This window comes from Bos indicus x Bos taurus, chromosome 18 (assembly GCF_003369695.1).
Source record: "Bos indicus x Bos taurus breed Angus x Brahman F1 hybrid chromosome 18, Bos_hybrid_MaternalHap_v2.0, whole genome shotgun sequence".
Lineage (NCBI taxonomy): Eukaryota > Metazoa > Chordata > Mammalia > Artiodactyla > Bovidae > Bos > Bos indicus x Bos taurus.
This window is the reverse complement of record NC_040093.1, coordinates 55,215,698-55,240,211: the sequence shown is the minus strand read 5'-3', so window position 1 is coordinate 55,240,211 and position 24,514 is coordinate 55,215,698. Positions and strand designations below refer to the sequence as shown.

The window sequence follows — 24,514 nt, the reverse complement described above, 5'->3', positions numbered from 1 at the left end:
CCATCCTCCTCAGAAATGACGGCATTGCTGCAGGAGGGTTTCTTGCTTAAGCGTCTACAGATCCCAGTTACTAGCAGATCTTGAACTCCTTGGAGGCAGGGACCAGCTCAGAGGTTTCTTTTGCATCTGCCTCAGCATCACGTCTAGAGCTTCATCGTGTGTGTGAGTGAATCGAGGGCGGGGAGGAGGGAGGAAGGAAGCAAGGAAGATCAACACGAAAGGAATAATAAAACCAAGGGATCAGCATTACTGATCTTACCCGCTCCCTCTGCAAACCCCTGCAGCAGGCACTTACTTCTGGGCCCATTTCGTAGGTGAGGAAACAGGCTCACAGAGGTCATTTTCCTTACACAGCTTCAGGGGTCCAAGCCAGACTCATCTGGCTCCCATGCCTGAGCTCAAATCCGTGACTGTTCGTGAGGTCACGGCCATGGCGCCATCCGCCTTGGTACACTTGAATGTGGGACACAGCTCTGAAGTTCTTGCCCCAAAGGAAGAAGAGGCTCCAAGGCGAGGGGTCTGGGGTCTTGGCAAGCCTTTGGCACCGAGGCCACTGACCCCAGGTTTATATTTTGGATGCTTTACTCTGACTTTAGAAGGGAGGCATGTAATACTTGGGCTCACGACCCTTCTCTGCCTATGGCCTTGGGCAAACCTTTAATTCTCTGAGCACCAGGGACCTGCCCCCACTGGACTCACGTGACCAGAGACTATGCGGATGCCAGGGAAAAGGTGCAAAATTAAACAAACATGAAGGGACACCGCCCACTCAGGGCCCACATGCAGGCTGAACGTGCAGGAGGCTGCTTGGCACGTGGTGAACCGCCGCTCGGTGTTGCCCATCTCTGGCACACCTCCATCATCCTCATGGTCACAGTTCCCATCAACCACAAGGAAGATGAACGGAACACGGCTCTCCGCCACGCACGGTCAGAGGTGCTGCGGACACAGGTGGGAAGAAGACAGAGTTCCGAGGAGAGCACGTTGTAGGGGAGAAAAAACGCCACATTGGTCAATGCGCAGTCCCCCCAAGGGTGACGGAGGGTTTGGAGCTACGTCAGGCAGGCTGCGGGGAACGCGGGTCGCCCGCTAAGGGCATGTAGAGCAGATACCTGCGCCGTGTCAGGGCCAGAGCTGGGCAGGCATCTTGTGCAAAGGCCCAGAGGTGAGACCTCAGAGGCGCCAGGGCACTAGCCAGGAATGAGCGAGAGGGCAGGAGGACAGGAGGGAGGCCAGAGAAGTGAAGGGGCAGGGCCGTGGGACCAGCTGGGGTCTGACCTTTAGCTGGCAGACTCTGGCCTTTAACCTTTAACCCTCTGGGGACTGGGAAGGTAATCTATTTCTTTGATTAAAGTCTGTTCTTTCTCTTCCTAATCCTTTGTTTAGGACCCTCTGTGAGCATCACCTTGCTTGACATGAAATATTTTTCAAAACATTTAATCCTTTAATCTGGGCCCCTCCGTGAAATCGGTTCTTTATCACCCAGGGCCATCTGTTGTTCAGGCCTCACCATAAATCACTTGGGCGATTTGACTTCTAAGGCGCTTATCTCTTTTGTTCTCTCCCAATTCTGAGAAGCGACATCTGAGTTTTCCTCAGAGAGCCCTGGCACATCTAAACTGGATCTCTCAATGTGCCCCCCACCCCACCTCTGTCCTGTTGGGGGCTGCCCTTAGGAAGTCACCCACCTGGGAGGCATCGGAGGTGGGGGAAAGCATGTCCCGTCTGATCTCCGGGTTCTGTTAAATTTCATAAATGAGGCTCAATGTGAAAACAGGCTGGGCGGAAAAGCCGGCAGTCCCTTGCCAGTCACACTCAGCATCCCTGCTCGCCCTCCCAGGGAGGCCAGGGCAGCTGTCACCTCTGATTAGGATTCCAGTGGCGGGGCCCCAACATGGGTCCAGGGTCGCTCATTCTGAAGAAAATGAACTGGGAGTTGTTGGCGTGGGATGATGTGTATTTCGTGTAGCTTGGAAATTATTCCTGAGGATATGGGAATTGGCGGAGTGGGGCCGCGGAGCAGGTGGTGGCAGAAAGGCTGAACCAGGGCTGGAAGATCCAAAAGTTATAAGGTTGCCCCTTTTGTTTGTTTGGGCTTTGTTTCTGCCAGATGTTGGCTTTGTATTCCATTTTTTCTTTTATTTGCTTTTCACAGATTAAGTGGTTTAGAAAAGGGAGAAAAGATTAATTCTCTGGATACAAAGTACTCCACTTAAAACAAATAAGCAACAAGGGTGTACAGCACAGGAAATTACATTCTGTATCTTTTAATAATGTATCATTTGAATCAGCCATAAATAACTGAATCACTTTGCCATGTACCTAAAGCTAGCACAATATTGGAAATCAACTATACTTCTATATATATTTTTAAAGATGATTCTCTGGGTGAAGGGGGGCAGACACCCCACCCTCCCGGGGCCTTACCCCCCCCCCCCCACACTTGGTCACTGTTACCTTCCCCACCTGGCCCTCAGTCTTAGCCCCTGTGGGTCCCTGGGAAGTAGTTTGAAAACCACTGGTCTTTGTGACCCCCCCACCACCCATTGGTAGATGCAGCTATTCAGAACCTATTCTTGGTGATCTGACGCCCCCTACAGGGCACTGGGAGCAGCACATGGGGTTTGCAGTCACCCTGGTGGCTCGGAAACCTGGTGGCTCAGGTAAAGAATTTGCCTGCAGTTCAGGAAACCCAGATTCAATACCTGGGTCAGGAAGATCCCCTGGAGAAGGAAATGATTACCCACTCCAGTATTCTTGCCTGGAGAATCCCATGGACAGAGAAACCTGGTGGGCTACAGCCCATGGGGTTGCAAACAGTCAGACATGACTGAATGACTGACACACAGTAGCTGCAGGGGAGGGACGTTCAGACAGCCTTGACCCTTAAGGGCATATGCCATTGTGTAGCTTGCCTTTATTTATTTTACTTAACATAAAGTTTTTCCTGTTAAGTATTTCTACTTGTAAACTTTTAATTGTCTTTAAATTGAAAAAAAAAAATAAATGTGTTCATGGCAATATATATATTGCAATAAGAAGAATAAAGTGTTGACAATAGGAAAAATCTCCCTCAACTTCAGAACCTAATTCTTCTCTCCAGAGGTAATCTTTGACAACAGTTGCTTGTGTATTCTTGTATATCCTTCCAAAGATGTTCTAGGCCTGTATAAATATATGCATATTACATGTGTGTGCATACGTATATTTTAAAACATAGGTGCAGAGCATACAAATTGTTCTACACTTTAGTTTTCTTTACAAGCCACCATATCTTGGGGGATTGCTCATAAGCAGGTTTTAGTGGCTATATGCTATTGTAGTCTGCAGCAGTACATTATTTACTTGTACAAAGGGCAGAATTTTGAAATATATATATGTTGGGGGATTGGAGGATCAGTAGTTACAGTGTTTTAGGTGGGAAGAGTAGTTCAGACAATAGCAGGTGGTGGGGCAATCCAGGGTGTTTTTTTCACAATGATTTACTCTAACTGTGTGTGCATGAGTGTGTGCACGTGTGTATAGGCATGTGTAAGACCTGCCCTCCAAACACCCTACCCTCAAATCCAGAAACCAAACAGTGCTTCCTGCACAGATGGCGTCTGGTGTCACAGGGATCCAGAGTGGCTTACCTGGCATGACTTCAGCTCTCCCAATCCCACCTCTAAAATGCTTGTTTTATTGGCCGGGTGTGTCCATACTTCTTACATGTTAAATAATATATCATATTATTCACTTTTCCTGGAAACATAGTGCCTAAACGTGGGAAAATCCTGAGTCAGATTCCATTAAAATGCACTACGGAGCCAGCACGTAGATCAAGAAGCAGAACAGGGCCATTGTGTGTGCTCCTGTGACATTGGGGTTTCCTTTTCTTTTTTTTGCTCAGTATTATGTTTGTGAGTTTTATCCAAGTTGTCTGTTGTGTGAATTTATTCATTTTGTGTGTGATTTGTAAATTCTCAAAGTTCTATATAAACATATGGATGGATGATAAGTATATATGTATATACAGAAATTACATGTGTACATATCTATGTGTATGTATATATGTACATATATACCCTTTTATATGTAAATATATACAAATCTGTATATACATAAATACATCAGGATAGATGCTTGGTTAACATACTTCTCCAGATGCATTCATCTTTTGGCTGCTGCTGGGCTCACCATCAGTGAGCCCCACAGTTTGGGGCTCTTACAAAGAGAAACAGCATCTTTTCACGGTCAGAGCAAACTTCAGAGGATGGTTCTGCCAATGCCAGGACGCATTGGCTCAGAGAGGCCCAGCTATTCGACCGAGGCGCAAAGCACCCAGCACATCCCACTGATGCGCCTTCTCCCCGTAGGCGGAGGAGGTAGGCGGCTCCCGGCAGCCCCGCGCAGACCGCTGCCCACCGCCCCCGCGCTCGCTGCCCCCCGGTGCCTGCCAGGCTGCACGCTGCCAGGCCGACTCCGAGTGCCCGCGACACCGGCGCTGCTGCTACAACGGCTGCGCCTACGCTTGTCTGGAGGCCGTGCCGCCCCCGCCAGGTAGGATCACCCGGGCTGGGTGGGGTCGGGGGCGGGGAAATGGGCAGGGGAGGGGGCGGGGTTGGGGGGCCGGCGCCGCCGGGGAACTGTCCTGCCTGGTGCTGCCTGCCTGCAGGAACAACTGGGCTTAAACCTGGGCCACCTAGGAAATGGGAACATAGCGCTCCTGAGGCAAGTATCCAGCTGCATGCAGTGAGCGCCTGCTGTATGCGGGGCTCACCTCTGCCAGCGGAGAACTACAGTCCAGAGGACACCCATTCCAGGGAAAATGTTTCCTCTTATGAAGCTGGGGGAGATTGCTCGTTAAAAAATCCAGATTTCCAGCTTTTCTTAAAAATACTGGCCCGCATTCCCTGGCCCACCATCTGCTGCAGCCTCAGGTGCTCCTACATGGCAGGGGGACCCCTCTAGTTTTCCAGAGACCCCACCAGGACCACCCAGTTCACTCATGAGGCCTGGTGCTGGGGGTATTTGAGATGGAGACCTGACACCTTAGCGATCCAGGGGAGGACGCAGACTCCTGGGTTCAGATCTGCTGGTCAGCTGGTGACAGCCTTAAATCCCCACCTGCAAAGCAGGAATGAGAACGCTCGGCTTCCAGCGAGTGCCAAGTCCCGAAGTGTTTGCTCAGCCCCACGTGGGGCTAGGAGCAGGGAATCAATACATGTTCGTTGAATCCTAATGGGAATCTCCTGAGAAACAGTTCTCAGGGCATCATCTTTGGAGGGAGGTATTTCAGATCCCTTCTGGAGCGCTTGGGGAAGGGAGGGGTAGAAAGGGAGGCTGGGGGGATGGGGAGGGGGGTGGGGTCTCCACTGACTGGGGAAAACGTGCCCTGAGTGGGTAGGACGAGGGTAGGCAGGCGGTTTCTCTCCGTTCTGCTTGGGGCTGAGCCTTTGGAGCACAGAAGTCTGGTAGGACTGCACTGTCAGCCAGAGGCTCTGGTTCCCGTGGGCCTTCATTAGTAACCCCCTAGCCCCCAGGCCTGCCAAAGCCAAGGTAAGAATGAACACACTCAGTTTTATTCAGGGTGAGGTCACAGGGATGACAAGGGACTCGGCACCCTTAATAATGCTCATAATTATGATCGGTGCTGCCTTCAAGCACTGCCTCTTGGCCAGGCTGGCTCCTACAGGGCCTCTTACAAGGACAAAATGGCACCCCTCCTGGTGGCCGAAGCACATAAAAATATGCCTGTCTGGTTGGGCAAGTCTAAAAGATGTCCCCTCCTTTGGGCTGAGACAGCGTATAGGAACTCTAGCCTTACTTGCTGCCTAGAACAGGCAGTGCACAAACTGAATAACTGTCCATGACATTCCAAATAGCCTTTCCTTGCACTATGTCATTTAATGCTCACACACTCCCATGGAGTGGAGAGACCATTATCAGCCCTGTTTCATAGCTGAAGATACTGGAGCTCAGAGAAGCTCAGTACCTTGCCCAGACTCACCCAGCAGGCAGAACTGGGGCTTCAGTTTAGTCTTCTGACAATGGGGAAGTGTCCACTGCCTTAGGCTCTGAGTGTAGGAATGTGGGGCCTCTGGTCCGTTTGTGGAAACCAGTCTTTCCCCCAGATACCCACATAGCTCACTTCCTGACCCTCTCAGATCTCAGTCCAGAGGTGATCTCTTTCTCAGGGGAGTTGTCGTTGTTCAGTTGCTAAGTTGTGTCCGACTGTTTGCGACCCAATGGACTGCAGCACGCCAGGTTTCACTGTCCTTCACCATCTCCCGGAGTTTGCTCAGATTCATGTCCATTGAGTCAGTGATGCTGTCTAGCCATCTCATCCTCTGCCACCCTTTTCTCCTTTGGCCTTCACTCTTTCCCAGCATCATGGACTGTAGCCTGCAAGGCTCCTCTGTCCACAGAAATCTCCAGATGAGAGTATTGGATCAGGTTGACATTCTGTTCTCCAAGGGATCTTCCTGCCCCAGGGATTGGCCCCCATCTCCCGCATTGCTGGACTCTTTATCATCTGAACCACCAGGGAAGCCCCTCAGGGTAGTTTCCCTCTCTGTGATCATCTTTACTCTGGCCTTACGGCTCTCCTCTGGTTCCTTACTGCCTTGTGGGTTAAGCTTTCTTTACGGCTCAGTCTAAAATATTATACTTCATTTGTCTCCTGATTGTTCCCCCAACTTGAAGGTCAGCCCCACGAGGCAGGAAGTTTGATTTGTTTCAGTCATTGCTGTATCCCCACCATGTAAAAGTTACTCAGTGAAGGATGGACGAATCAGTGCAAGCCTGGCTCTCACTGGCCAGCAGGAAGAGTCGGCAAAGCATTAGTCATAATAATTATAACAGTAATGTTTAGCACACGTTGTCTTGCCCTTGGCACTCTTGACCTCTGGGTTTGGATAATTCTAATTGGGGTGAGGAGTGAGGGGCTGACCTGGGTGTTGTGTTCATGGGATGTTGAGTGGCACCCCTGGCCTCTCCCCACTAGATGGCAGTAGTAGCCCCACCCCCACACTGGGACAGCCAAAAACAGTCTCTGGACTTCACTAGATGTTTCATCCGGGAGCACAAACGCTCCACATTAAGAACTGCTTGTCTAACATGACTAAGCAGCTTATACACTTCCTTGCAGTCTGCTTGTAAGTTCCCTTTCCCTCCAGAGCAGAACCCGAGATAACGTCTTGGGTGGAGGGAGTTTATCTAGTAGGTGATCCCAGAAAGTTCTAGTTGGAGAGCAGAGAGGCAAGGCCCCGGGCTTCCAAGCCTTAAAGGTCTGCACATTTATGGGAGGCCTTGACCAAATTTCAGTATTCCAAAAAGTATGTCAAAGTGTGGGCTTCTCTGGCAACTCAGCTATAAAGAATCTGCCTGCAAGGCAGGAGATGTGGGTTTGACCCCTGGGTTGGGAAGATCCCCTGGAGGAGGAAATGGCAACCCACTCCAATACTCTTGCCTGGAGAATCCCGTGGACACAGGAGCTTGGTGGGCTACAGTCCACGGTGTCACAAAGAATCAGACGTGACTGAGCATGCAGCACACACATAGCTGAGTGTGTATGTTCCCCTGCATAGGGTACATTAATACATTTCCTGTTTAGTGAAAAACAGCATTGAAAATATATTTTCTAACATTAAGCCTGAGGTGATGGGAAAAAGGAGGGAAGAAACAGAAGGCTGGAAATAGAGCTCTGGAACCATGATACCTCTCTCATTTGGAAGTTGCAAACAGCTGGTCTGGTCTGTTGTTTCCATTTCTACACCAAGAACAACCATCTTATAACCATATTGTACTCTTTTAAAGAAAAAGCTAACCAGCATTTTCACCAGTTTCCATCTCCGTGCTCTCAAAGCCACTAGGCAGCACATCAGTCTCTTTATTTTGCCGTGTTTTGGAGTCAGACTAAAGCAGCGGCCATAAGCAAATGTGATCCCAGACCAGTTGTATTTGATCTCCAAAGCACTTTTTAAAAAAAATTAATTGCCAACATTTAAAACCGAGTTTATCTTTAAAAAAAAAAAAAAATACAGACTTAAAAGTTTAAGAAAAAGAAAAAGCCACTCAATGGTTAAGAGCCCAGCTTCCAATGCAGTGGACGTTGTTTTGATTCCTGCTCAGGGAACTAAGATCCCCATGAGGCAGCTAAGCTCTCACATCACAGCTGTCGAGCCTGTGCACTCTGGAGCCTGCGTGCTGCAGTGAAGCCCCATGTACCGCAACCAAGACTCAGTGAAGCCAAATAAATAGTATTTAAAGCAGCTACAACACCCAGAGGCTCTGAGAACACGGGGAATGGTTGGCCAGAGCTGGCCAACTGCTGACCCGTTGAGCCAGAACACTCTCCAGTTGGCCATGGTCCTGCCTGGCCTGCTTTCTTCCTTTATGTTACTTCTCTGTCCCCAGAGACATTTGGGTTTTCAATCCCTGTTTGGGGGTTGGAAGACCTTCCAGTCTACTACATGGTCACTCTTCCTGTTAAAAAATGCATTGGTTAGAGAACAGGCCATAAGGCTGTAACTAAAAGACCCATAAAGCAAGGGGCCCAGCCTATTAAATATTTCCTTCTCCCTTGGTTAAAAGGCCAGAGTTGACAGATGGTCCATAGCAGGCAGGTGGCTCTGCTCCACAGTCACCCAGGGACCCAGGTTCCCTCTGTCTTGTTGCTCCACGTGGTCTAAGTGGGCCCCAGACTGCAGGTTTCAGGAAAGAGAGGGAAGGGGACAGACAGGCATCAATGCAAGGGCAAGACAGAAAGCTGCATCATCACCTCTGCTCACATCCCATTGGCCAGAACTCGGTTTGTATGGCCATACCTGGCCACAGGAACTGCTGGGAAATGTAGTCTCCAGCTTGGCTATCCGATGCCTAGTTGAAACTCAAAAATCTGTTACTAAAGGGAAGAGGTGAATTTTTTTTCGGGAGAACCACGTTGTTTTGTCTCTCCTTTAGGAGGGTCAGTGTTTCTTCATGAGATGTGAGTTCCCCCATTCCCAGAGGCTGGGGCATTTCTTGGCTGCCTGAAGAGGGCATTGACATAACCATGCATTATCTTATCAGTTTTAGACTGGCTAGTACAGCCGAAACCTCGATGGCTTGGGGGCAATGGCTGGCTCCTGGATGGCCCTGAGGAGGTGTTGCAAGGTACCTGCGGGGTGACGCCCAACCCGACAGCACAGCCAGGGTTCCCCCTCCTCAGGCTGCCCCCAGAAAACTGAAAACCAGGGGCAGCCTCTGCTCTAGGAGGCTGCTTGTCCTCAGATACCCAGCCCTCTTGAACCGTCCCCACCCCCATAGAAGAGTGTGACTGGGGCTTGGCCAGGCTCTCAGAATCCCCAGAACACCATAGGGTTCGACTGTCCCTGGGACTGGGGCCTCCTCACTGGGTGGAGAATTCGGAGGGAGGCGGGTGGGGTTTTCAGAGCCTTAAAATCACCACGTGGGTCCATTGTTCCCTGCCCACGAGGCCTCCTTGGGGGCGGGGGTGGTGGAGGACAGTTTCTGAAAGGGACGACAGGCAGGCCTGGGGTCTGGGCCACTGCGGGGGTGTGGGTGTGAGTGAACAGCTGGCTGTGTGCCGCCGTGCTTTGTGGCTCTGCACACATACACGTGCACCACGTGGCCATTAGGGAGTGCGGCTGTTCATGGAGCCCAGTGGCAGTGCTGTGGCTGTGTGTCTGAGTACTTGTGCAGCTGTGTCATGAAGATGTGTGTGACTATAGATGTGAATGTGTATGTGCAGGATGTGTTTGTGTGTGTGTGCGTGGGGATACAGCTAATATGTATGTGTGTTTGTGTGTTAGAACTTGTGGGGTGGTGCAACTGTATATTTATATTGGGATTTTGGTGTGTAAGCATATGTATATATGTGACTGTAAACATGAACACATGTGTTTCAAGGTGTGCAGGTGAACATACATTATGTGTGTCATAATGCGTGTGAGGGCGTGTTTGGGGTCATTTGACTTTGAGCTGCCCCCGTGTGCATGTGTGTGTGTGTGTGCGCGCAGAGACCCCAGGCACAGCCTGGCATCTGGGTTGCAGACAAGAGGCAGCCCCTCTGCTCCGCTGGGGGCCACCCCTGAGCCCCCCATGTGTCCCCCCGCCCCGCAGCAGAGGCCTGCAGCACCACCGAGGATGGAGCCGAGCCGCTCCTCTGCCCCTCAGGCTACGAGTGCCACATCCTGAGCCCAGGCGACCTGGCTGCGGGCATCCCCAACCGGGGGCAGTGTGTCAAGCAGCGCAAGCCGGCAGGTGAGTGCGGACCCAAGCCCCACCTAGCTCTCCCCGGAAATCCCCCATGGGAGACCCGTCCCAGAGGAAAGCCTGGCCTCTGAGCCTGTCCCCACCCTCCCCCATCTCCCCCCACGGCCCTGCTCCAGGCCACCCCTCCCTCCTCATCTGCACAGGGTGAGGGCAAAGCCCAGCTCGCCACCGCCTGCCTGGCTCACCTTGGGGTCAGTTGTTTCAGATCTCTGAGCCTCAATTTCCTTATCTGTAAAATGACATCATTTCATGTTGGGTTATGGGGTGATGGAAATCACATGTGTGAAGCCAGAGCCGAGACAAGAGGTAAGAGGCGCTCAGTAAACACTGGATAATTTACTTCTATTAATATCTATCTATCCATTATAAACTGCACAGTATTTCAGTTGTCCGAGAACCCTTAACTTCCCCCTGCTAGGACCCGACTTAATTAATATTTGTCTTTGGAGACAAGTCAATAAATAGTTTGGTGAAGGGCCTGAGTAGCGTGGCTTTAGTTTGCATGCTTTCTCTGGGGTGAGGGGCATGGAAGACAGAGCAGAGGGGCGCTGCTGGGGGTACCTAAAGCCACTCCTGCCTCATGCAAGGTGTAAGGTTGAGAAGTTAGGCATGGAATTTGCCAGGACTATGTGCAAGGGAAGAATCGGGCAACCTTGTCAAAATTGAGCTCATCACCCCCACTTCAGCATCCCTCAGCCCTAATAGCTGAGGACAGCACCTCAGTCAAGATCAGGATAGTCACAGTGACCCTGTTGGCCCAGAGAATCCACCACATGCATTTTCTGCCGAAGCATTTTCCCTCTGATTTGAGAATTTTCTTTCTCTGAGGTGTTTCTGGAAAGATGTAGATGTTAAATCTCTTCTACATTTAGCAGTATCATCATTGTAAATAATAAAATTATGAGGCCATGGGACTGTTTCAAGGTATCTTTGTTCCCAGAATTCTGAGCTCCATTCGAAAAAAAAAAAAAAAAAGTTGCATGTAAAAGGTTCATAACCAACCGGAAATCTGAGATTTCTCCTTCATCCCACTTGCTGTTAGGCATATGAGTGGGTTCTCCAGCCAGAGTGGCCACTTAGCCCCTCTCTGCTGCGTGTGGCATGTAGCCCAGCCTCTTCAGGTCTCACTTTCCTTATCTATAAGCTGGGCTAATAATAGTTAAGCTAGGACTTCGCTGGTGGTCCAGTGGTTAGGACTCCATGCTTCTGATGCAGGGGGTGCAGGTTTGAGATCCCTGGTCTGGGAACTAAAATCCCACGTGTTGCGAGGCACAGGCCCCCCGCCCCCCAAAAAAATAGTTAAGCTACTTCACAGACTCTTTGAAGAGCCAGTGAGTTAATCCATGTTAACCACGTCTGTAGTTTCTCAAGCATAGATCTGAATCCGTTCTGTTCACCCCACTGCCGTCTGTAGACACCACATTGCACCACAGGTAGACCGGGCCCCCCACCATCCTCAGTTGCTCAGCCCCAAGGACAGGCCAGCCTGTAGGAGCCTGCTGGAAGGAGCAGCCTTTTCCAGAAGAGAGCTGGTAGGGGCAAGGGCTGGGGGCCAGGGGGGCGGGCAAGTCAGGAGTCCTCTGAGCTGAAATGTCATTTTTATAACCGGAAAGACCTGGAATTACCAGGCCTTTCTTATTGCCTGATCGCGCTCATTCAGTTACGTGATCTCCAAGACCAGGGTCAGTCAAACAAGTTCAGACCGGTTCTTGAGGAATCAGACCAATTCAAAGAAGACCACTTGGAGGTTGGAGATAAGCAAAGGGACGTTCAGGTGACTGCACAGATGGTGCCTGAGGTTGACAGAGGCCCCCGTGGGTGCTCCCCTGATCTCAGTGCAGGCCTGCAAGGGGAGAAGTATGACCACAAGCAGTGTCGAGTGTGGTTAAGACTGTAGGCCACACGGCATGTATTAAATGAACCCTAAAAACGTATTCCAGTACAGTCACATGCACTCAGTCATGTCCGACTCTCTGCGACCCCATGGACTGTAGCCCGCCAGGCTCCTCTGTCCATGGGATTTTCCAGGCAAGAATACTGGAGTGGGTTGCCATTTCCTTCTCCAGGGGATCTTGCTGACCCAGGGATGGATCGAACCCGTGTCTCCTCCATTGGCAGGCGAGTTCTTTACCACTGTACCACATGGGAAGCCCCTCCAGTATACAGTAGATGCAGATAAATACCACTTACATGAGGTACTTAGAATCATTGAATTCATAGAGTCAGAAAGTACACTGGTGGATGCCAGGGGCCAGGGGTGGGGGTGGTATGGGAGCAGGGATGAGGAGTTAGTATCTAATGGGGACAGAGTTCAAGGAGGAGAAAAATTCGGGAGACGAGGATGATGGTGAGGGCTGCACAACAGTGTGAATGTACTTAGTGCCACTGAGCCGTACAGTTGCTGCTGCTGCTGCTGAGTCGCTTCAGTCGTGTCCGACTCTGTGCGACCCCATAGACGGCAGCCCACCAGGCTCCCCTGCCCCTGGGATTCTCCAGGCAAGAACACTGGAATGGGTTGCCATTTCCTTCTCCAGTGCATGAAAGTGAAAAGTGAAAGTGAAGTCGCTCAGTCTTGTCTGACTCTTAGCGACCCCATGGACTGCAGCCCACCAGACTCCTCCATCCATGGGATTTTCCAGGCAAGAGTACTGGAGTGGGGTGCCATTGCCTTCTCCGGAGCCCTACAGTTAAATATGGTTAAGTTGTATGTTTTATAGTATGTGGCTTTTACTACAATAAAAAAGCATTAAAAAAAATAAAATATTTTCTGAAATTAGAAAAAAAAAGCACTGTAAAAAAAAAAAAAGACTGAAGGCCACTGAAATGGGGCTCAAACCCTGTGGCTTTCTTCCTAGATGACCTTGGGCAGCTAATCTAACTTTTCTTAGCTTCAGTTTCTTCATCTGTAAAATGGAGCAATTGGGGGTCCCCATAGTAAGTACTGAACTGAACTGATAGTAAGTGCTTCTTGGGGTGGTGATGAGGCTTGGACTAGAGAATACTTCTAAAGCCCTCAGGTCAGCGCCTGACAGAATAGGTCCTCAACAAATATGCGCTGGGGTCACCTGTCTTCAGGAAGAGGGCTGAGCCTATCCACCTGTTCCCCGCTCAGAGGAATGATCAGAGCCTTCTGGATGGAAATGTAAATGAAATTTCCCCTCATCTTGTCCCCGGAGGGCCTTCACTTAGCAATAATTGTTGGTAAAATTGTACAGGACTTGGGAAACATCTTAAATTCCAACAACGTCCCTTGGAGCGACGGTCTCGGGGAGGAGCGGGGCACTCCCATCCCAGGGTAACCTAGGAAGATGCCTTTGGTTTTAAGTTTTTTTTTTTTTCTTTTTTTAAAAAAGACATATATTTGAAGTAATTTCTAACTTACTGAACAGTGGCAAGGACAGTCCCTTGGACCCTCCACCATCATTCATTAGTCGTGACTGTTCCTTTCATCGCACTTCTCTGCTCTCCCCCCAGCCCACACCTTCCCTCTGTATAAATCTGCATAGGTATTTGGGGGCAGTACCAGAGAATAAATCACACCTCTCATGCCCACACCCAAGATGCAAGTCTCTGCTGAGAGCTGGCTGCTGCAGGGGGCTGAGGGCCTTTCTGAGCTCAGTCTGGACCCTGACACTGGAGGAGTTCATGTCTTTCTTGAGAGGAAAATGAACATGGACGCAGGCAGCAGATCTGATTTCTCAGAGAGCAGAGTTGGGGTCCTCAGTGCGTATGTTATTTACTTATTGCAATAAAGAAAATTATTTTATTTTATTACTGAAGTCTGGTTAATTTACAATGTTGTTAGTTTCAGGTGTACAGCACAGTGATTCAGATATACACGTGTATATTTTATATATATATATATATATATATGTATATTTTCTTGTTCAGGTTGTTCTTCTTTATAGATTTATTATTGGCTTGTCCAAAATATTCATTTGGGTTTTTCTGTAACATCTCAAGGAAAAGCCTGGACTAATGTTTTGGCCAACCCAATACAAAGTGTTGAGCAGGGCTCCTTGTACCACGCAGTAGGTCCTTGCTGGTTATCTATTTTATATAGAGAGGTATGTACATGTTAACCCTAAGCTCCTAATTTATACCCGTTCCCCAGTACATCTTCTGAGTGGCTTCCATGCCACTCCGAGGCTGATGGGCCTCCACGCTCCCCTCTGACAAGATGACTTCACTGATGCTGCCTGAGGATAACGTGGTCACGCAGTCCTGAGCAGGGGCTCAAATCAGTTGATTTCTTTTGTTAAAGGGACAGTTTTGGTAAACACACCCAGCGTGAAGAGGGCATCTATTTCTGCACAGATCAGTGTCCTTCCCTTGGCATCAGGAACTAGAATCCATTCCCAGGGAGACGGGAGGAGCAGGAATGTTTCAGAGAGCCTCGGGCCTGGAAAAAAGTTGTCATTTGCTTGGAAAATTGTTGTAAATAGTAGTCATTGAGATAGCTGATAGGCTGTCTGCCAGGGGCTGTGGATCGGCCTTTGGTTCTGTCGCCCTGAACAGTAAATGTCGGTTCTGGCCCTGAACACCCTGATGATGGTTAGAATGTCCACAGAACAGAACGGTTTTTATTGAGATATGATTGCAGTATTAGTTCCAAGTACACAAATGTGGTTGACCTGGTAGCCATCAGACAAGGCTCACGGGTGGAAGGGGAGGGGTGAGCTAACCAATGCCAGTTAAGTGAACCATCTGGATGAGCTGGCCGGATTTCTCCACTCTGCCACGTTGCATTTCCCCAACTCCTACCAGAGAGTGTTTCACTGCCGTGATGCGGGGGGACTCTGAAAGAGGGTGGGGTGGTTGACAATCAGCAATGGGTATTAGGTGGTAGGGATTCTTAGTAATTTGAGACAAATAAAATTACCAAGAGTTGACCACTTTTTACACACGAAAGTGGCTGTTTTGTGTGGTTCCTGATAATCTTTGTTGCAAGTCTGTGTTTCCAATGAAAGCATTTCTCTTAATCCTCATGATAACTTAAGACGTATTGATTTTACTGCATTTCCTGGTGAGAAAACTGAGGCTCCAAGTGGGTTAGTGAGCAGTGGAGTGAAGTTTCATAACTGAGTTGTTTTGTTTGCAGTAATGACTTTCAAGTCTCTTTTGAACAGACTCAAAAACTGCTGTTTGCTTTCCTTGTGAATGTATTGTGTAATGACATTTGCTGAACAATATTTTGGAATTTGCTTCCAGTTCATCTCTTAAGAGAGTGGTTCTCAAACTTTATATTACAAAAATACTGAGGGACATCCCTGGTGGTCCAGTGGTTAAGACTCTGCACTGCCACTTCAGGGAGTGTGGGTTTGATCCCTGGTCAAGGAACTAAGAGCCTACATGCCGTGTGGCACGGCCAAATCAAAACCAACAACTTAATTTTTAAAAATACTGAGAACCCCACAGAGCCTTGTGTGGGTTTTGGCTATGGATATTTACCATATTCAAAAGTAAAGCTGAGACATTCCAAATATTTGGCTGATTCATGTTGATACAGGGCTTCCCTGGTAGCTTAGCTGGTAAAGAATCCACCTGCTATGCAGGAAACCCTGGTTCAATTCGTGGGTTGGGAAGATTCCCCTGGAGAAGGGAACAACTACCCATTCCAGTATTCTGGCCTGGAGAATTCCATGGACTGTATCGTCTAGGGGGTCACACAGAGTCCAACACGACTGAGTGACTTTAACAGACAAAACACACACAACACATGTCGATATATGGCAAAAACCACCTCAATATTGTAATTACCCTCCAATTAAAATAATTGACTTTTTAAAAAAGTGACAATGATAAACTCACTATGGGGTGAACAGCAATAGTATTTTTCTTAAAATGGCTCTGTTTTCCAGCATACACACAAAGTGGGCAGAGTGGCATGGTTTCACATATTTGCAGTTGGAATACGTGTATTCAGAGGACTGGATCTTCATGTCTGCATCTGCATTTGATGGGCTGCAGTGTCACACGTAACATAGCTTCTGAAAAATTCTACCATACACTTGTGAGAGAATGAGAGTGAAAAACACAAGTCATTTCTTAGCACTGTTATGAAAATAGTTTTGATCTCATAAACTCCCTGAAAGGAGCTTAATCCTCTCATTTCTTTTCCAGATGGTCGATTCTTACGACAGAAATTTTACAAAGAATATCCAGGTAGGAGAAGGCCCATTCTTTCCTTGCAGAGGGTACTAAAAATGGTGGTGGGCGTTTCTGGGGTGAAGAAGAGAAATAAGCCCTGTGGGCTGTCCTGAGAGCTCCAGTCTGAAGCTGCTATGAAGGAAAATGACTGTATTCCACCTGGTGGTTCTCATGCCCTCAGCTGGCCCTTTGGGGATAAGATGCTAGGAGGCTAAGATGCTTCTGTTGTGCAAAATCTCTCCTCCAACCTGAGCAGTCCTCCTCGCAGGTGGGAGCCACTCCAGGCTGTAGGCTGGGACTGGGGCAGCGGCTCAGGGATGGCTTATAGGGGACAAAGTGGGAACTAGGTTTGGGGAATAAAGGAAACACCCTGTTGTCTGATGGTGGGCAAGAGGACTTACAGAAAACACAGCTTCATGCTAAACCTCAGAATGTAGGACTCGATGTACAAAAGCTCCTCCTACTTTCATTCAGGGAATTGAAACATGTGGTTGACACCATCTTTCCAGCCAGTCATCCGTCAAGTTATCCACTGATCCATCCATTCATGCCATCATCCGTCCATCCAGTCTTCCACCCATCCAACCATCCAGTCTTCCATTCAACCATCCAGTCCTCCTTCCATCTTTCCATCCATCCATCCAGTGTTCTATCCATCCAGTCTTCCATCCATCCAGTGTTTTATCCATCCAGTCTTCCATCCATCCATCCAGTGTTTTATCCATCCAGTCTTCCATCCATCCATCCAGTGTTCTATCCATCCAGTCTTCCATCTATCCATCCATCCAGTCTTCCATTCATCCAACCACCCAGTCTTCCATCCAACTATCCAATCTTCCTTCCATCTTTCCATCCATTCATCCTATCTTCTATCCATCCAGTCTTCCATCCATCTACCCATCCATCCATCCTATCTTCCACTCATCCATCCATCCATCCTTCTATCCATTCAGTCTTCCATCCATCCATCCAACCATCCAGTCTTCCATCCAGCCATCCAGTCTTCCTTCCATCTTTCCATCCATCCATCCCATCTTCTATCTATCCAGTCTTCCATCCATTCACCCATCCATTCATCCTGTCTTCCACTCATCCATCCATCCATTCTTCTATCCCTCCAGTCTTCCATCCATCCATCCAGTCTTCCATCCATCCACCTAGCCATTCATCCTGTATTCCACTCATCTATCCATCCATCCAGTCTTCCATCCACCCATCCAGTCTTCCATCCATCCACCCATCCATTTCCATCCTGTCTTCCATTCATTCATTCATCCATCCATCTGGTCTTCCATCCATCCTTCTATCCATCCATCCATCCAGTCCTCCATCCATCCAGTCTTCCATCCATCCACCCATCCATCCAGTCTTCTATCCATCCAGTCTTCCATCCATCCACCCATCCATCCAGTCTTTTATCCATCCAGTCTTCCATCCATCCACCCATCCATTTCCATCCTGTCTTCCACTCATTCATTCATCCATCCATCTGGTCTTCCATCCATCCTTCTATCCATCCATCCATCCAGTCCTCCATCCATCCATCCATCCAGTCTTCCATCCATCCACCCATCCATCCAGTTCTATCTATCCAGTCTTCCATCCATCCATCTAGTCTTCCATCCATCCACCCATCCATTTCCATCCTGTCTTCCACTCATCCACCCATCCATCCTTCTGCCCATCCAGTGTTCTGCCCATCCACCCAATAATTCATTCAATCATCCATCCATGTGTTCTTCCATTCATCTACTATCTATTTTTCTAAGAATTGACAGCACATATTTATGAAGGGAAGGGGACGACAGAGGATGAAATGGTTGGATGGCATCACCAACTCAATGGACATGAGTCTGAGCAAGCTCCGGGAGTTGGTGATGGACAGGGAAGCCTGGCGGGCTGCAGTCCATGGGGTTGCAAAGAGTCGGACACAACCGAGCAAATGAACAAACTCTCTATTCTGTGCTAGAGGTTGAGGCTACATTTGTGAATATGGCAGATCCAGTCCATGGCCTCACGCAGCTAATATCAAGCAGGAGATCACAAAATGAATAAAGTCCAAGTGGTTATTTTGTGACTGCAGTGATCAGGACCACTGAGGTCACATTCAGGACACCATGAAAATAGACTGGAATGTCAGGGAAGGCTTCCTGAAGAGGGGACATTGAAGCCCAGTATGAACAATAAGAAACAGTGGGCAGAGAATCAGCAGATGTGAGAATCGTGAGGTTGAAGCAACTTGACCATCACAGCAGCCAAGCACGTCATGAGCACAGGGTGGGGGCAGGGGGCAGGCAGGGAAATGTCAGGAGTGAGGGCAGACTACATAGGTGGGGGGCCCTAGGGAGGAGGGGGAATGGCTGCAGGTGGGGACCAGGGGACCTCATTTGGGGGAGAGGAGGGGTCAGAGCCATGCTGAGGCGTTTAGAGTTAGTTTGGCCGCTGAGCTGTGAGCACCTGAGCAGGAATCCACACACCTGCCCTGACCGCCTGATTCTTTCTGCAGAGGGCGCCTCCAAGTATGTGGCAGAACACGGACAAGGACAGCAGAGGCACTTTCAATAACGTGACAGCGGTGGGTAAGTGGGAGGTGTGATCAGTCAGTGACAGCAGGTGGCTTTGGGCAACCAGGTGTCTGAGGTAGCTTTCATGACAAAGTTGACCGATAGGAGAGCAAGAAAAGGGTTGACCTGTGGGAAGAATGTGAAAATGCCCCTGTAATTTCCAAGTGAACACGTGAGCGCCTTGGGTGTAACCAGCAGTAGAAGTTTCTAGAGCCCGTGACTCTGAACCCGAGGACCTGTCTAGGCTGTGACTGACTTTGTGCTCCTTGGTGATCAGCAGACACGCCCTCTGCCACCACGGGAACTTGGTCGTCTGTCCCCCTCCCTCTGCCGCGCAGTACTATCCGCGGCCAACGCTCAGGCATGAAGAAGGTGCCCTGTGGCTCCACAGTCCCTCGTGGAAGTCTCCAGTGTGCAGACCTGGTGCTGGGGGGACACCGTGGATAAATCAGGGCTCCTGTTCTCAGGGGCTGACATCCTCATAGGAGACTAAACCCGTCAACCAGCAGGACAGGCAAGGCCTGCAATGGTGTCATGAAGGGCGTTGGACAGACAGGTGATGTGAGGCAGGATAGGAGGGGACTGCTTCAGGTGAAGGTCAGGAAGGTGAGCAGGTGACATCGGAGCCAGCATCTGTCACGGGCACCCAGGCATAAGGAGCCAGAAGGGCAAAAATCCCAGGGCAGGAAAGATCTTACTGAGGCGCCCCATGGAGGCCACCCGGGCGGGGACAGAGTGAAGGTGGGGGCAGCCGGCTCCAGAGGTGACTGGGTAAGAAGGCACGGCTACACACGGGTGTTCTCCAAAGTGAGAGAGAGGCGGATGCAAAGATCCAGTAAAACCTGTATCTTTCAGCCAGTAAAACAAGAACACCCACCCAGCGCTCTGAAAGCTCAAGTCTGTGCGTGGTAAACAGGGCCCCCTGAAAGCAGGCGATATACCCCTGAATGTCCTTGAAGGGCAAACATCAGGTTTCAGGTTCCAGAATCTTCAGATGTGAGTCCTGCAGGAAAAGCTAGAGCCCATGGGGATTGATGCCAACGTATCTATTACCTGCTGATGACAGGAAGAGTCCTTGGAGTGGCTCTGACCCACTTGAGTCTGTGAACCTCACATGGGGAAGTGCGGGAACCAGTGGGAAAGGGCAGGGCAGTGAGAGACGATGCCTCTTAGGAACCAGCTGGCCAGAACTGGGTTTAAACTCCTGCTCCACCACCAGGTGATCTTAGGCTAATGACTTCCCCTCTCCAAGCCTCAGTTTCCATATCTGTAAAATGGGAGTGATGAGGAGGGATGCATTAGGAACTTAAATGAGATGGGAGGGGAGATCAAGATGGCAGAGTAGGAGGACTGGGAGCCCATTTGCCCCCATGAATGCATCAAAAATACATCTGCACATGGAGCGACTCACTGCAAACACACTGGAAACTGGCAACAAGACTCTAGCACAACCGAGGTTGTAAGAAAGATCCACGTGGAGTCAGATAGGAAGGTGGAACCGAGAGACTTAGCAGTGAGTCAAGAATTGAGTCTTAGCAGAAGCTGGCATCTTTCTGGTGCTTCTGGTGGGGGAGGCAGAAGTGGATGACACATACTTGTGACCCCGTGTTCTTGGGTTCATGTTCATTCCTTCTTTCTTTCCCTTTCAGCCTGTCTGCAAGAACATTCCTCCACTTTCTGCTGAGCCTCAGAAATCACTGGGTAAAAAATGATTTGACCCCTGAGGTCATGCCCAGCCCGAGAGAGCATGACCCCAGCGGTGTTTGGAGACAGGGCCCCTGGCTTACAGCCCCGGTGTGGCCCAACCTGGCGGGGTGACTTCATGGGAGCCACTCACTAGCTTCAGGTTCCTGCTTTATCGTCCTGGAAATGAGGCCCTCCTAGTAGTCCCCTTGACCTTGCCACCCCCCAGATCTGCATGGGAAGAGGTCCCTGCCTTTGGGAGCTGTGTTAAGGTCAGTGTCTTGGTTGGTACAGGTTTCTTCCAGGTTTGACTCTGGGAGACATGTACCCATCCCAGATGTTCTTGAGATAAGTCTGCTCATCATAAAATGGAAATGAACTCACCTGCTCACGCGTGATTCATAGTTTTAAGCACCTGATGACAAATTGGATGGGCTGGAGCCGTGGAATCTGAGGGTGGGAGGTGGTGGGTGTGATGGGGGTGAGCTGTCTGCTCAGCTCTGCTTCGGGACCCCTGGACTACTGGGGCCACATGCACACCCTATCGGTGTGGGTCCCTCTGAAGCAGACCCTGGGAGAAGGATGATTTATTGGTTAGGATTTATTGATTAGGAAGTGATTTTAGCAGGAAGGTTCCTGGGGAGAGCTCACATGGTCCTACCAGGTGATGTAAGGTGGTCTTGTGGAGGGGAACTTTGGTGAGACCTGCCCCCCTGCACGGTGGTCCTGGAGGCAGCCTGCTTCCCCTCAGGGCCGGCTCCAGGGGCGGCACCCATCACATGCTCCGAATGGCCTCACACTTGGTTTAACAAAGTTGGGCAAGGAGCCGCATGTTCATTTTGCAAATGATTAAATGGGTTTGAGTCCCACTGTGGAGTTGGCCCCATTAGAGGGCAAGGGAACTGAGCCCTGCTCAGTGGTGGGGTAAGGGCTGCTCCTTGGAGGAGGGGTTGTCAATTCCAGGGGCAGCCTGGAAAGGGACCCCCAGAGAATGCAAGCAGAGCCCTGGGGGGCATCTGTTACAGAATCCAGGTCTCAACCGTGACTGCACAGAAGCGGACACATATCCAGAGGCTTTGGGGGAGTGATTCAGTTCACCCAGTAACACCCACCCCCACCTCCGTAAGACAGCTCATGGTGACTGGTGATCAATGGTCAGTCGTTTGGCAGGACTTGACCTTTTGAATTCCAAGAGGGGCTTGTGTGCAGACTCCTGAGTATCCGTATTTTATTTTATTGATTGATTTTTTCAGTTGGAGGATAATTGCTTTACAATGTGGTGGTGGTCTCTGCTGTACATCAACTAAAAACAACTAGGGATAAAACTACCACAGGACCCAGCCATCCCACTGCCACGCACCTCCCCTGAGGAAATCACAGTTCTAAAAGACGCATGCACTCCAAGGGCCACCGCAGCACTGTTACTCTGGTTTTAATATTTATTTATTGGCCACGCTGGGTCTCAGCTGCATCAGGCAGGACCTTCCATCTTTGTTATGGCACATGGGCTCTTTAGTTGTGGCTTGCGAACTCTCACTTGCAGCTTGTGGGATCCAGTTCCCTGACCAGCAGTGGAACCCGGGCCCCTGCCTTGGGAGCATGGAGTCTTAGCCATTGCACCACCAGGGAAGCCCCCCGTATTTTAAAAACAAGCATCTCTCCTCACCTCTGTCCCTCCTCCGCTGACCTTCCCTCACCCAGGCCACACTCTTTCTCCAACTAAAAGCCATATGCTCTTGGAAAACACCTGAAGTCCAGTTTAAAGCAGAGATTGATGACTGATGGGCCTTTTTTTTTTTTTGGTAATTTCTGAGCATCAGTGTGTTCGTATTGCTCAAGAATTATTTTGATGGTTTCTTTGTTTCTGTGTGTGGAACATGAGGGAAAAGCAGTCAAGCAATTCACGTCAAAGTTGTGTGAAGTGTGCCTTTGTTACACTGGCTAGGGGAGGTTTGGACCTTCCCGTTGATGGAGAAGGAAGACGCCTTCATCCAAGAATGGCAAACCCTGCCAGAGACAGATCTGCTCTGCTTCTTGGAGACTGCAGTTTATGTCCATCCATTGCAAGCATGAGCCAAGTTGTGGGGTTTATAACATGTGGTTTCAGGCGTTACAGCGTGGGTCACCCACGAAATCCCCAGCACCTCACCTGTCTGTGCTGGAGGGTCCATCTCGCTGGTCTGGACAGCCTATGGTTACCTGAAGCTCCTTTGGGGAGGGGGTAGGGATGAGCAGCCAGACCATCAGGGCTGAGGTCCAGCAGTCTAAGGGACTGTCCCCTTCTTCTCTGGCCATAAGTTGTGGGCACCAGCAGTTACAACCAGCAGAGACTCTAGTGTCAGAAATCTGAAAGGATCCACCTAAAATCATACAACCCGTGGTGCCAGAGTCAGGATTCCAAACTGGGCTGTCCTGCTCACAGCTCAGGCTCCAGAGACCCAGCAGCTCCATCCATGCATATTCCCTCCAGCTGTGGAAGCCCAGAAGGGGACACTGCCGCTGTGCCAACCAGCAGAGGGGCCTGAGGACAGGGCTGAGCTCATCTCCCCTAGAGGACTGCCCGCGAGACGGGGTGGGGAGAGTAGAGGCTGGTCAGCCCGTCCTGATCCTGGGCAAGGTACTTCCCCTCTCTTGGAGCCTCAGTTTCTCCCTCTGTGAAATGGGTGGGATGAGATGGCTGCCTTTCAGAGTTGCCGGGGAGGATTATGAGAGAGGGTGTACAGAGAGTGGTCAGCAGCTATAGTGATCATTCTTTGGTATTATTACCTTGACCCTAGACTCCCATGTAGGCACATCGGCCCCCAGTTGAGCCCCTCTGGTGAAGCCCAAATGCTGAGACTTCAGTTTGTCTCGCTTCATCCATCAGTAAGTTTCGCTGGTTCATTGCCCTTAGGTTCTGGGTAATTAACTTCCCATTCACTCATCAGGTACTCATTCACTCATTCATACATTCCTTCTATCAAGAAATATTTACCAAGCACGAACCACCTTCTCTTGGTAAATCCAAGATGCACCTTCCCCCTACCCCCACCTTTCCGTGTCCCCTGGAGCTGGGAAGTGTCCTGGTCGTGACCGCCAGGTGTCACAGCCTGCACGTGGGCACAGTGAAACATGTGGGCTGGGTGTCAGCAGCTCAGTGGGAACTCTCAGGAAAAACCGAGGAACTGTCTTCTGGGAATTTCTGCGTCATCAGAACCTCGGGGATTGAGAAGCCACATTGGCAGGAAAACTCAGATGCTGGCAACGCTGAGTGGAAAAGTGGTTGAAAAGGGTTGGAGCCTAGTGAGATGACCTTCTAGGAAAAATCTTACCCCGTTTATTTCACGTATGTTTTCTTTTATGTATGCGTAAGACTGAGACATGATCAAAATCTATGTCCACATAAATCTGAAAGAAGCTTCTACCACGTTTGCAACAGAAAGGTGAAAGTGTCATAGCAGCTTAGTTGGTGGTACTTTTTTTTCTTTTAATTACACATACACTTATGCTTGGATTATTATATGTGCTGCCTGTCTTGGTTTCAGTCTGAGATACGGAGGGGAACAGCCCAGAAACTGCCCCTACCTCCTGACTCAAGGTTCTGCCCCTCCATCACACAGCCCCAGGAATGGGCTTGCGAGCCCCCTGCCCTTCCCAGCTTTACCTTGCATTCCTACCCTGGGTCCTCAGTCTGGAGGGAGATACACAGATGCATGGGTGATTGCAGTCTCTGGGGGACATACCCGGAGCCCAGCTATATTTCTTGGCTTTGAGCCCAGAGCATGGTCCCCTTTGGGAGCTGGCATCACCCTTCTGTGGACCTGATTGATTTGGATAGGTGATGGGGCTGCTCACCTGAGCTAAAGTGTGAACAGAGGTCC

The 24,514-nt window shown here is 49.8% G+C and overlaps 1 protein-coding gene across 8 annotated transcripts in view; it reads left to right on the top strand.

The window, feature by feature from the left end:
- Positions 1 to 24,514, top strand: part of WFDC1 (WAP four-disulfide core domain 1) — a 51,247-nt gene that overhangs the window by 8,258 nt on the left and 18,475 nt on the right. For 3 of the 8 annotated variants that reach the window (XM_027513910.1, XM_027513916.1, XM_027513909.1), the window contains 6 exons: positions 4,356 to 4,539; positions 9,052 to 9,135; positions 10,105 to 10,245; positions 16,381 to 16,422; positions 18,914 to 18,986; positions 20,621 to 21,037. In XM_027513910.1, coding sequence (XP_027369711.1) covers positions 4,356 to 4,539; positions 9,052 to 9,135; positions 10,105 to 10,245; positions 16,381 to 16,422; positions 18,914 to 18,972 — 510 coding nt within the window. In that variant the 3' untranslated portion in view covers positions 18,973 to 18,986; positions 20,621 to 21,037. Of the gene's footprint in view, positions 1 to 4,355; positions 4,540 to 9,051; positions 9,136 to 10,104; positions 10,246 to 16,380; positions 16,423 to 18,913; positions 18,987 to 20,620; positions 21,038 to 24,514 lie in introns of those variants that run through there. The other 5 variants (XM_027513917.1, XM_027513914.1, XM_027513911.1 and 2 more) reach the window with 4 other exon arrangements.